Here is a 13607-nt window from a genome sequence, read left to right as displayed (position 1 = left end):
CATCAGTGAAAGCTGTGATTAATTTGGACCGGACAATATGAGCAATCTAGGCCCCCATAACGTGGACAAGGAGTTCCGCAGTGGAGAATAGTAGTTAAACTATGATTCTCGTTTATAAATTAGCTCTTGGTGATAAGAAGATTATAGTTTCTGTACCCCAAAATACTCATATCCCACTACTATACTTGAATCATTAGAATGTATATTCAATTCACATTTGAGTTCTCAAATCATTGTGCCCAGCCATAATAATGAGTTCCTACGCCCTGCAAAGTGCTTTTGGCTGAGTTTGTATCTCTCTGGACGGGATCTCTTCACACATTAGTAACCTTGCCTTGAATAATGAATGCGATATAGTACACCAATTTGCGTGCGCCTTTGGCATGCACTCTGGTGGTATATTCAGACGCGTCAAGATCGAATTTGTTGAAAAATATTTAGTTACCGTGATTGTTAGGTTGCATGCAAAAATCGCTGCACACCAAATTTAGCTCGATTCCGACTGGTAGATGTGTAGGAGTTTCAAAATCTTGAATTTATTAGGCTATAAAAAAGTTGAAAAAAGAGTTTAAAATTTTACTGTCAACCCCACAAAATTGTTGAGTTGTCTACAAAAACGACGTAAAACAAATTTGATGCAATTCCAGCCCGTGAAAGTGAAGTTATTGTAGTTTTTCATAAATAATTCTGGGATTACCGACAGCCATACTTGCGGATCCGTAATTTCAAACGGCAATAATTTTGCTGATACCGGTTCGAAGTGAGCAAAAACTGTTTTTTAGACAACTTAACAATTTGATGGGGCTGACGAGTAAAATTTGAATTTTTTTTCCTAATAAATTTGAAATGAGAAAACACAGCTGTGCGATCACGTCTACCAGTTGGAATCGAGCCAAATTTGGTGCGCAACGCTTTTTTCATGCAACCTCACAATTTAATCAGTAAATCCTCGGAATCTGGAAAAAATAAATTTTTTACAACCCGACTGTGGAAGTAGTTTGTAAAACATAACTTGAGTAAGTAGCACAAGCAGGAGAAATATAATTAAGTAAGCCGAAACAGTACAAGTTGTAAACATTTATATTTTTCAAAACAGTAATGTGATAGGAAGAAATCACACAAGATTCAGATTCGGTTCCGCCGAATTTGGTGAAATTGACCCAAACGCAGCCTGGCGCAAAAATTATGTTGAACAGTGCTTATGATAAGAGACTCTTAGATTACATAATTTCAATATAAAATTTAATAATTTTCGTATTGAAATAAACCCGAATATTTTCGGGTGGCTCTCGCCAGGGGCAGACTTAATACTAGATAATTCTAGTTTTATAATCATGCTAATTGGAGCGATATGTCGGTAATCTAATTCCAATCTAATTTGTGAAATGTTTCTTTACTCTAATTTTAATTGGAATCTAAGTTCTGGTTTTTATAGTAATGCTACAGGAGAACTGTAGCGTTCGAAACGGGCCAAGCTTACTGTACTGCACAGACATTTTCCATTCTTGTGCTCACAAGAATCAACTCTGGCTTGATATCAAATACCTCATTCAATTTCCTGGTTTTAATGAATTCCGTAATTTTAATTCTAATCTTTTTTGGAAAAACCGTTGCTGTAATTCTATTGAAGAAAAAACTGTATAGCAGTAATTCTAATTCTAATCTAATTTAGAATGGCTGAAAATTCTGGTCTAGTCAGGGGTAATAGTTTGTGTCATCAGGAGTTTGTTATCTAAAATTAGTACATCGAGCTTAAGCTACCTGCTTGCTTCGATTATTCAAATTTTCATGCACATGAATGTCATATATTGTGATGCGATTGTTGATATACAATATCCTGTCCAATTCTCGACTAGTTGCTGACAATTACCCCTGACGAGTGTCAGCCGAAAATGTTGGGGTTCATTTCAATATCAATATACTATTCAAGTGAATATTTTCCAGATGCATCAAAATGTTGGGAGGCAACCACGGCAGAGCGGCCAACGCATTCCACAGTGTCGGTCTGGCGTCAAAAGGAAAAGTGAGACTCCTTGCTTATTTTTGGTGAAATAAAACCTTCGCGCATATATAAAGCCATTGTCTGCATTTGGAATTTCTCACAGTTCTCGAATCAAAACAAAAATTGAATTTTCAGAAAGACGAGACGATCGAGCCGAGCGAGTTTCCTCTGATTGCCTTCAAGAAAGTTCTTCAATTGATTTGTCAAAGGCCGGAACTAGACAAAGTTTTTTCACATTTGTGAGTGAATGCTCTTGACTAGAGCCGGATTGATATCGGATTTTTTAGCCGATGCTTATAAAGCATCTAATTTCTGGTTTTTCTGAAAAAGTTACGGGAGACCTGTATAGTTCGAAACGAAAAATACTGAAGGAATAATTCTAGCTATAATACAAATGCTAATCTAATTTGAAATAATACTGTGTAGCTATAGTTCTGTGACTCACTAATGTTGTGCCATCACGAAAATTGCCGTTATTTTTACCTCAAATTGTTCGTACCGGTATGTCTTTCAGAGTGCGATACCGTCTCAATATTATTTGAGAATTTATAGTAATCCGTCAGGCACTACTCCTTATATTGAATAATGCAATGGAGTTAAGCTGTGTCAGATTTTACAATACCTAAATTAATATTTTCTTTGAATTTACAGAGGCGGGAAGATGTGTCTTTCTCTGGAACAGACGAAACGTTTCATAAACACGACGCAACGCGACTCGAGACTAAACGAAATACTGCACCCTTTTCTGACGGACGAACAGGTCCGAACGCTCATCGAAAAGTACGAGCCTAACGTGATGCTGGCTAAGAGATGTAAGTTTTAATTAGAGATGTTCAAAAATACGTTGTTTTCTAATTTCACTGGTTTCTGGATGAAATGATTAGGTTCGCTAAAAAAAACGTTGAACATCCAATTTGGTTCAATTGCAATCTGTAGAAGCGAAGCTTTTTGTTACATTGTCTAAAAAATTGATGGATACTAAATTTGATTCCAACTCGTAGAAGTTGTTTGAGCTTTTCATTCATAATTCAGGGGTTTTCCACTGTTAATGCTATTTTCGCAAATCCAAAACTTTCAACTGCAATAACTTCGCTTCAACGGGTTGGAACTCCGTCAAATTTGTTTGTATCGTTTTTGTATAAAGCTGAACAATTCCATGAGGTTGACAGTGAAATTTCATTTTATTTTTTATTTTTGATATTAAATTCAAAAATATCAATTGGCTCTGCGTCGGTGTATGCTTGTTGAAAGTGAGCCAAATTTGCTATGCATCGGTTCAGGGGTGTAGCCAGCCGAGAATAAAGGGGGGTATTCTAAATTTGAGTGGGGTGTTACGTCAACAAAGGATGTTCTGAATTATACCCGATTTATCGGCCTAATTGTATTCACAAATGCTTCTACTACAAGAATCAGATAATCTCGCTCGTGTTAACAACTCTATACGCATATACATAGCCCTGTTATATTAAAGTATAACGCCAATGTCGTACGCTGCGACCGATAGCAGCCCGGGTACGTCTCTTCGTAGGCGCGCATTCAATTACTAGAGCAAGTTCCGACATCAACAACACGCGCGCGCATATCATATTTCAGTCAACGCAGCAGCAGGAGATCTTATAATTTCACATTCAGATAAGTAGCGGCCTCGACCTGATATGGTACCATAACCAGATTCACGAATGTTAATATATGTATGGTGATAACTTCAGCTCAATGTAACGCCCTCCCGACGACGTTCCGATCTTTTTTATTTCGGCCCGTAACTCATCCACATAACCCTGTTGTATTATTACAATATACCACAACTGGTAAGCTGATATAACAGCAGAAACAGACATAACTTGCCCTTAATTACCAAAAGTGAGCAGTGTGATCAAGTTACAACTTACAATACAGCCAGAGATATTGCCGTAGCCCGTATCGCGCTCACATAAGAACGTGAACTCGGGTCGGGTATCACAAATGATAATGTTTAATGCGGAATCTTTTATTTATTGATGAAATTGGCGATGAATTAGCTCGGTTGTTGGAGTAACGACTGCCCGTCTTCCTAATCGTTACTCGGCCTCTCCACATCTCCTGATTGTCATGGTTTAATATTCGCGCAAATACACCTTTGCCTTTGCTATCGTTTCTGCGGATCTGGATTAATTCAAATTATGCACCATGATTCAACATAATATCGTTCGCTAAATTGATGCAGTGTTTTTTCTATGTTGGGATGATAAAGAGTAAAGACCATATGTGTACGAAAGTGCGATGCAATCGTTAATGGAAGTAGCCCGTCTCAGGCCCAGGCTTAGGCTCAGGCTCATAATAGAAAAAGCATTCCTTAATTGGATTACGATGCAAGAGAAAAATGTGAATTATGCAGGACTAAATCGTCTCGTTATTATCACTTTACATCGAACATTTACAGAACTGTAATCGCTGAAATACCTAATTTTTCGCGCCTCCGATGCGTCTTTGATTGTTTCTATTTTTGGCTGAATGTGTGAAAGCAGGACAAGAGATACCATAACCATGAAAGGCGGGCACCGGGCAGTCGTTACTCACACAACCGGGTTGCATCAAATGCATTCAGGAATCAAACAGATTCCGCATTGGACATTTGATTAAAACACGGCAAGATATCAAGCCGCGTCGCCAATTTATTTGTAAAGCGAAATAGCGAGATCTCCAGCTGTGTTGTAACATGACACCTGAAGTACTCTCGTTATCACAGACTAGAGAAGAATCGGAAAGAAGGGCACATTGGCAGTGATCGTTCAGTGAAAACACTGGACGTGCATCAATTACGAATGTGTGATTATGTCATGAAATATTACCTCCAGATTTGAGATTATAAAAGGGGGGATATTTGGACACCCGAAACACCCCCCTGGCTACGCCGCTGCATCGGTTATTTACACAATGTAACAATCTTATGGGGTAGCCAGCAAAATTTGAATTTTTGTTGATAATAAATGTCAAATTATTTACTCTTAAGGATGCGCAGTAAGCCCAATTTGACGAGCAGCATAATTTTGATGCAACCTAACAACTTCATCAACTAGCCGGTGAAATTTGAAAAAAAAAACTTTGAACAACCCTAGTTTTCAGGTTTGTTGATATTCAGCATTGTTACTTACGTTGTACAATTTCCAGCCCAACTCTCACTGGAAGGCCTGGACGCGTACTTACAATCAGACGAGAATATGCCGGTGTCGTCAACCAAATACGATCTCTGCCAGGACATGAACCAGCCTTTGTCACATTATTTCATCAACTCCTCTCATAACACTTACCTCACAGGTAGGGTCAAGAAACTTGTTAGCGAATTCTTTGTGACGAAAACTTTTGTTTTCAGGAAATCAGTACCGCAGTCGTTCGTCTGCAGAAATGTACCGACAATGCTTGCTGGCCGGTTGTAGGTGCGTTGAACTGGATTGCTGGGATTCTGGAGGCACAGTTGAGCCCAATATTACTCACGGGTGAGTTAGCTCTAGGATGAAAGAGCTCTAGGAAAAAAATTGATTTTCAGATTAGATTAGAATTAAGAAATACAGCATCACATTTTTTTTCCAAATTAGGCAAGAATTAGAATCACCGAATTCGCTAAAACCTAGAAATTGAATTGAATTCTAAATTAGGAAGAAATACGAAAAAAATCAGTTCGACTCCATATCAAATCATGGCTCATTCACAAGCAGAAGAGTGAAGAGCGGCAAATAGCGTCTCGTTTGGCACGATACGGCTCTGTAGAATTTTCAGGAAAGATCATAAATTAGATTTCAAAATGTGAGCGTAGAAACATTTCACAAATTAGATTAGTGTTACAATTACAGCAAAGTAACATCTCATAAATTAGATTACTGGCATTTTGCTATAATTAGTCTAATATTATAGCTATAGTTATCTAGTTGCTACCTCTACTTTAAACTGGCACTCAAGATTTATCTAGGTTACTCTAGGTTTATGTACTGGTTACTGTACTGGTGCTGGACTTACTCAATTAGGATTGTTCGCATACTGCTTCTGTTACAACATTTTTTCATGCTAAAACACTAATATTTGCATGCGTACTTTTTGGTTGCATTTCAAGAACGCGTTACTGTGAAGCAGGGTTGTAACAAGTCACAAGGTTCCGAGTCACAACTCAATCTCACTTTTATAGATTTGACTCGAGCCGAGTCGGGTCGTTTTCAATTCACCACCGAGTCAGGTCCGAGTCAGTGAGTGGAGGGTCGAGTCTGAGTCCAAGTCATAGTGTTGTGACTCGAGTCCAAGTCATTGTGTTCACGGTTCAGTTTTGAGTTCAGTCCGGTTCAACCCACTTTTATGAACTCTGCACGAGTGATATAGAATGGCTCGCATTCAAAATATAGTAATTTTTCTCAGTTTTAACAATTCCTGGCCCGATTTTCCAAATATCAGGACTGGTAGACGAAATACCAATCATGTGGTGATTTTACTATTCTTTGAAGTTACAATGAAATGTCTGTCCTGGCCGTCCTAGTCTCAAGTCATATGACTTGGTTGGAGTCATGCACAATGACTCGAATACAAGTTGAGTCAATACACAAATGGACTCGAGTCGAGTCATTTCACGCATTTGAAAAAATGACTCGAGTCAAGTCGAGTCACCAAAAAAATTGTGACTCGAGTCATTACAACCCAAGTTTTTCTTGGTCTTGCCTCATGAATAGAAGCTGATTGTTTCTCGCTATTTCAGATTCACTCTCTGCTCGGAAGTTTCGGTCAAGGAAGTGATTGAAGCGATCGATGAGTCAGCGTTCAAGACCAGCCCTTACCCCGTTATTTTGTCGTTTGAGAATCACGTCGACAGGTTTGAGATTATTTTTTTTCATTCTTGGATGTTCGATATACAGTTGATTAGTATATTCACGTCTACTAGTTGCTGACGATTACCCCCGACAAGTGTCAGCCGAAAATATTCGCATTTATTTCGATATCTATATATCATTCAATCGTTCTAAATTTATTATTTGATTAAAAATTGAGACTTTTGTTTCGGTCATAAAGGAACAAGCCTTTATTCTTTATTGGAATTGAGAGTATACCTAAATTATATTCCAATGCCAACTCCTATAAACCGCGTTTTGCTTTTCAGCCCTCAGAACCAAGCCAAGATGGCTCAATATTGTCGCGATATTTTCGGGGACAAACTTCTCATTGACCCGATACCCCAGTACCCGGTGAGTAATCGGAATTGTTTGACCTCTGGTTTTGCGTGTTTTTGTTCAAAAAACGTGATTGGCAACTTTCCAGCTCGAACCGGAAGTCCCGCTGCCCTCGCCTAAGGATTTGATGGGAAAAATTATCGTCAAGAATAAAAAACAGAAGCCAGGTAAGTTTATCGTATATATATACGGATCATAAGTAGTGATATCCAAGACATTTAAGCGAAAGTAGAAATTGTAAGGTTTGATAAATACGCAAGCAGTTTCAAAAAGTAAATTTGGTGGAAGGATCACATGCTTCAGCTATTAATTAAATTACAAGATGAGTTATCGCAAATTAACTAATAGCGCTAAAAATCAAAATTTGACAAATGACAAATTTCAAGATTAGAATTAGAATGACGAAATTATTGAAATCTTGTGAATTAAATGGAATTACGAATAAGCAAGAAACATAACAATAATCGAATTCAGTTCCTATCAAATCAGTAACACGAGAATGGCAAATTTCTGAACAGCAAGCCTGGATCGTTTCGCACGATACAGTTCTGCTGTAGCATTTTCAGGAGAACCAGAAATTCGACTGGAATTAAAATTAGAGCATAGAAATATTTGATAAAGTAGATTAGAACTAAACTACCGAAATTTTGTTCTAATTAATGTAATTACACAACTGAAATTGTGTAGTTGACCGAGTCTGCTAGGACTTGAAAATAAAATCATGTGCCGAGATAGAGGTTTTCCACATTGTTATTAAGACAATTTCTTTCTTTGTCTGATATCTTCAAGATTTGTCATCTCATCATTTTTTTTTTCAGGAGACAAGAAATCGCAAGGCGAAGAAAAAGGTAAAACACAATATTTTTTCAATATTTATAATGAACGCATTCAATAACACTCGGAATTGAAGTTCAAGCTCTCCCTAATTATTTTGATGCAATCGCAGAGCTGCCGCATCAGGCCAAAAGCTTTGATTCCTCCGCAGCTGAGTTTGAGAGTGAGTCGTGCTCCCCATTATGTTACGTTCACGGGGAACATTGATTATTTTCGCATGGATTTTTCATCAGCCTGCATTATTTTATTTTTTATTATTTTACTATTAATATTATTTTTGTTTGCATGCGCATTTGTGTTTGGCAGGTCGTCACAAGCGCGCCTCTATACAGTCCGAAACGGCATCAATATCGCCCACTAGCGGGGCGAACCCCTCTCCCCAAAACTCGCCCCATTTTCAGTACGGCAAGACGGGGTCCCGCGGGCCGTCCAGCGCCAAGTCGGGTGGACGAAAGCCATCTGCCCCTACCACAGTGTCCCCCGGTCCAGGGCTGAAGTCTAATTTGTCGGAGAGCAGTCTGTCAGACTCAAAGTCGAAAAAAAATCGGGGGAAACTTCGCTCCGTGCAAAGTGTAGAGGAAGATACGATACCAGGTTTTCGGCGCTTTTTGATTTTGCAATTCTTCATTTTTTGCTTCTCATTTCATTTCAGTCTTTTCATCTTTCATTTCTTTCCTCATTTTTCATTTTTTCTTCGTTTTGCAATTATTTTTTTCATACATCAATCTTTTTCATGTTTAAATTTTTTCATTTTCAATGTTTTCTTTATATTTCATATTTTTTTCATCTTCCAGATTTTTCTTTACATTTCATTTTTTCCATCTTATCAATATTTTCTTCATTTTTCATTTTTGTTTGCTTGATATTTACTGCGCTTTTTGCCGCGCAACAGAGGCGGTCAGCTACGTAGTACTTCTAGTTATATAGAGTACTCAAGTAGAATTTGCGTACTTTTTCGCTGTGTATTTGCGTGGTTATGTTTTTTACACTATTTCCACATTTACTCGGAACAGTTTTTAGGCAAAACCGCTTTTTTCAAGGATGTCAACTCTATCTGCAGTTTCATTGGTTAGGAAGATATTGTAATTTTGAAACTATAATATACTGCTTAAAGTTGGCGACCCCTCGACTGAATCTACTTTTTGAAATTACACCTTTTCACACTTGAAGTAATTGTGACACTTACTTTTGAATTACTAGTTCTGCTTGTAATTACTTAGAAATTACAGCATTACTTACACTTGACCGCCTCTCTCCTTCGTGTTGAAAAATATTGGTTTTGCGCAGAAATGGCTCCCGGAACCCTCCCTAAAAACGGGCCGACGCCTCAAAAACGGAAAGGGTCCGCGCCCCCCTCGACAGACCTGACGCAGTTCACGATAAAGGAGGAATGCGACGACGTCATAAAGGAGTCTCTCTCGGAGCAAACCAGTGGTGAGATATTGACAATCGTTTTTCTGGAGTCTGAAGCCAATTAAATTAGATTTTGAGGTTTTCGAATCTAGTGCAAGTGCTAATCCTCAACCATCACCAACCTAGATAATCCTAGTTATGTAATTAGACTAATTTGAGCGAAATGCCGGTAATCCAATTGTAATCTAGTTTGTGATATGTTTCTAAGCTCTCATTTTAATTCAAAGCTAATTTCTGGTGTTCCTGAAAAGGCTACTGAAGAACTGTACAGTACGCTGAATTTGAAACGATGCATACAGCACCATGGATATGTCGAGTTTTATGGACACAGTTGAAGACCACATAAAGCACCATAAATTTTGATACGTCCATGGCAGTGGTTCTCAACCTAGGGGGCGCGGGAGGCTCTCAGGGGGGGCACGAGAAATTGACAAAGTCTGTATGAATTCTGACTAAACATGTGTTTTACAACCATTCTGAGAAGACGATTGTTGAAGATGAAACTTGTTTCGTATTCAAGAAAGCTCGCCAAATTCAAACTCCAGCAGTCGCGCTCATCGGCGTATAGGCTGATTTCAACTTCATTTGAGCAAATTTTGATATTGTTTGAAAATTTGGAGCAATTCCCACGTGTAAGTCATTCAATACTTCATAGTTTTGGCAGTAGCCTAAAGTTCGGTGCGCTGGGTAGCTGTTGTTGATAGCTGGCGAATTGCACTGCTCAAGACAGACTTAGATGCCCGGTTTCGCCCTCAATCAGGCTACCCTTAATCAACACAATTTATTCAATTCCAAAACTGATCATATTTAGCACGGCAGTACAGAACGACGCCGTGCTCTCTGTAGTCACTACCAGCATTAGTATTAGTCTCAGTGCAACCTACCTTGAAATAAACTGATGTCCTGTTCAATTTTTTTTGCTCTTTTCAAACAAGTTTGGGGAAAATTGTCAGAAATGTTAAAGACTCAACAACTGGAATGCGGATTTAAACTTGGCGATAAACATCCCATATGTATTGTTTGTTTGTTTGTTTTGTTGTATTCTTGGTGTTTGTCGACTACTATGGTGATTTACACCAGGCAGATATTCTTCATTTTTATCTCGTAACTGCCGACTTATAGCACGGCCCAATTGTAGGCTTTTTGTAAGACACCGGCTTACGTGGATGAGATGATGAGGAGGAGCCTAGATAGACCTCCAACACTTAGGTATAGGAATTCGGAAGTCCACCTTGGTCGGACTCAAACCCGCAACCCATTGGTGTTGCAGCTGTGGATTAAACCATTGCGCTATCGCACCACATACCATATGTTTACTATTAGATATAGGATGGGCAACCTGCGGCCGTAAAAGGGAATCCGTGCGGCCGTCGGCACCTTATTCAATTAGTATGTGTTGGCGTCCATCGACATGCAAATGGAAATTACGAATTCACTCCCAAATCTTTGAGAGATTTTAATTAATCTTGAAATCTTCTTTGCGCTCTGCGCGATTCAACGTAACTTCATTTTTCGATTTTAATTTAGTAGCACCCTTCTCAATCTGAACGGAAGCGGAATCGTGTGCTCCTGGCGAAAGAAATTTCTTTGTGGTAGATTTGGGCGATTTCAATATATTTCCACCACCGATACAATCGACAATCCTTATGGGGGGTCAAGAAATAACAGCATGCAACAAAGTGACTAATAACAATTGGCCCACTCGAAGATGCAGTATCATTTATAACTTTCCCTGCATTTTCGAAAGCACTCCCTCCATGAACCCTACCGCTGAATCTGATCACATGGGCTGAGAAAGGATAAATATTTGATAGTGATATGATAGTAATATGATACTGCTACTATTAATTACGGAATTCATTCGTGAATCTGAAAAAATTTTGCGCCCTACGCGACAATATGCAGTTCCAGCAACTATTCATAACATTGCCACTCGCGATTTTGGTGCGTATAATAGGCCGTAGTGGAAAAGTAGAATAGTCCGGAGTTCACCGGCAATGGATATGAACAGATTAACATAGGCATTTTGCGTCCAGTTAGTTCATTACGGCTATGCCCTAGAATGCGGCTACATAAGTCATCGAAACGCGGCCGTGATTAGCGATAAGGTTGCCTACCTCTGTATTAGACGATGTGCGCTTTTTGACATCACGATAAGTGCAGGGGGGTCAGAGGGCGCAATTTTTTTGACAATCGCCAAGGGGGACGCATGTCCAAAAAGGTTGAGAACCGCTGGTCCATGGAGAAAACGTATTCGTGACCGTCGTTGTTGTTGTGGATAAGAAATCAGACTAGGTCCAGATCTACAGTCAAACTTTTTCTCAATTCTCAAACGGTCGTTTTCTTGGCAGTTGACGTGTCTGAGAACGAGGAGAAGAGTGAGAGGAAAGGTGAAGAGGACGAAGAGGAGGAAGAAGAAGAGGAAGATGAAGGACAGTTGCTGAGAGAAGAGTTTGACAGCAACATGAAAGACAGCGGAACCGCTTCCAAAGAATCGAGGGCTTACGAAGCCATGTCCTCTCTCGTCAACTACATTCAACCTGTCAGGTAGGTCCGGGTCTGTTTCATTCTACCAGCAAACTTACACAAACCACTGGATTTTCAACATGCGCAACTGGAACTAGACTAGAGACCATTGAAAATCCACAAATAGAACTACTCACTTCAAGACTCTCAACTAGAACTAGAAATACTCAATTTGCAAATCTCACAACTAGAACTTCTCACTTCCCAAAACCGCTCATTTTTCAAAACTCTCAACTGGAACTAGAACTAATCATTTATCAAACTACCACCTAGAACTAGAACTGCTCACTTTGTAAATCTTACTAGAACTACTCAGTTTGTAAAACTAGCAACTAGAACTGGAACTACTCACTTTTCAAAACCACCAACTAGAATTAGAACTACTCGCTTTGCAAAATTCTCAACTGGAATTAGAACTAATCATTTATCAAACTACCAACTAAATCTAGAATTACTCACTTTCCAAATCTCACAAGAACTACTCAATTTGTAAAACCAGCAACTAGTACTGGAACTACTCGCTTTTCAAAACCACCAACTGAATCTAGAACTACTCAATAAAGCAGTAATTAGATTTGTAGTTTGTACAAGTCTGTTACTGAACTGATAGACGAAATACTAATAATGTGGTAACTTGACTATTGTTGGCAGCTACAATGAAATTTCTGTCTTAGCCGTCCGAGGGTATAGTCATGCGACTTGAATGACTCGAGTACAAGTCGATTCAATACAATACACAAAGTGACTCAAATTGAGTCATTACGACACTGGTCTGTTCGAGTCACGGCACGAGGATTTTCTTTCAGGTTCAAATCGTTCGAACACGCGGAGAAGCGAAAAAGAAGTTTTGAAATTTCGTCGCTCACAGAAAACGGTGCCTTGCGTCTCCTGACTTACTATCCGATCGAGATCGTCAACTACAACAAGCGACAGTTAAGTCGCATCTACCCAAAAGGAGCTCGCGTCGACTCGTCAAATTACAATCCGCAGTTGTTTTGGAACGCCGGATGCCAACTGGTCGCTCTCAATTTTCAGACTCATTGTACGTCAAACTTTTATTCTCGCCCGTGTTCATCATTAAAAATTGATTTTGTTACATTTAGCAAATCACATAATGTAATAATACAATCATACGAGTTGCTGACGATTACCCCTGACGAGTTTCAGCCAAAAATAATTTGGGTTTCTTTCAATATGAAGATACTATTACATTGCATATTGAAGTTTTAATCCTCCAACAGTCTCTTCATATAATATCAAATAATAATAAAATTATAATGCAGATCGGTTTACAAAACCCTAAAACTTACCGTGTACCCCATATTGAGAGGTAATTGCACATTAAAAAGAGATTCAAATGCAAAGTACGACGTAGCATTGTAATTATAAATATGACGCAAGACCACAGCTGTATTGTAACTATGTGGTAGTCATAACAAATAGAACGTGTGAGAATCCAAATCATACAATACGCAGAAAACCGTGCAAACATATGGTGATATGAATGAATTATTTGAAGATTGATTTTTGATATTGCATTGCTATGTCATGCTTTGTCAAACCGATTTATCTATCCTTGTCATTGATCCGTTAGTCATGTCACAGAATAGTCTTTGTGATCATAAATTATACTTCAACAATAAATGATA

General features: G+C 38.8%; 1 protein-coding gene and 1 long non-coding RNA gene across 5 annotated transcripts in view; one reads left to right on the top strand and one right to left on the bottom strand.

The window, feature by feature from the left end:
- The window catches only part of LOC145450497 (1-phosphatidylinositol 4,5-bisphosphate phosphodiesterase beta-1-like), a 42407-nt gene that overhangs the window by 11075 nt on the left and 17725 nt on the right, over window positions 1-13607 (top strand). For 2 of the 4 annotated variants that reach the window (XM_080329015.1, XM_080329014.1), the window contains 13 exons: window positions 1945-2023; window positions 2138-2241; window positions 2654-2814; window positions 5150-5296; window positions 5352-5475; window positions 6717-6830; window positions 7116-7200; window positions 7274-7352; window positions 8004-8033; window positions 8326-8613; window positions 9307-9453; window positions 11784-11979; window positions 12765-13000. In XM_080329015.1, coding sequence (XP_080185141.1) covers window positions 1945-2023; window positions 2138-2241; window positions 2654-2814; window positions 5150-5296; window positions 5352-5475; window positions 6717-6830; window positions 7116-7200; window positions 7274-7352; window positions 8004-8033; window positions 8326-8613; window positions 9307-9453; window positions 11784-11979; window positions 12765-13000 — 1790 coding nt within the window. Of the gene's footprint in view, window positions 1-1944; window positions 2024-2137; window positions 2242-2653; window positions 2815-5149; window positions 5297-5351; window positions 5476-6716; window positions 6831-7115; window positions 7201-7273; window positions 7353-8003; window positions 8034-8131; window positions 8183-8325; window positions 8614-9306; window positions 9454-11783; window positions 11980-12764; window positions 13001-13607 lie in introns of all 4 variants that reach the window. The other 2 variants (XM_080329016.1, XM_080329017.1) reach the window with 2 other exon arrangements.
- On the bottom strand, window positions 11792-12767 carry LOC145450503 (uncharacterized). The gene is made up of 2 exons (XR_013918502.1): window positions 12340-12767; window positions 11792-12124 (listed from the first exon to the last, which is right to left on the bottom strand). It is a non-coding gene; the product is annotated as an uncharacterized LOC145450503 (long non-coding RNA).

Source organism: Botryllus schlosseri, chromosome 11 (genome assembly GCF_051294905.1).
Source record: "Botryllus schlosseri isolate E-star chromosome 11, Bs_hap1, whole genome shotgun sequence".
Classification (NCBI taxonomy): Eukaryota; Metazoa; Chordata; class Ascidiacea; order Stolidobranchia; family Styelidae; genus Botryllus; species Botryllus schlosseri.
The sequence above is the reverse complement of the archived record's forward strand: the minus strand, read 5'-3'. Positions and strand labels throughout refer to the sequence as shown.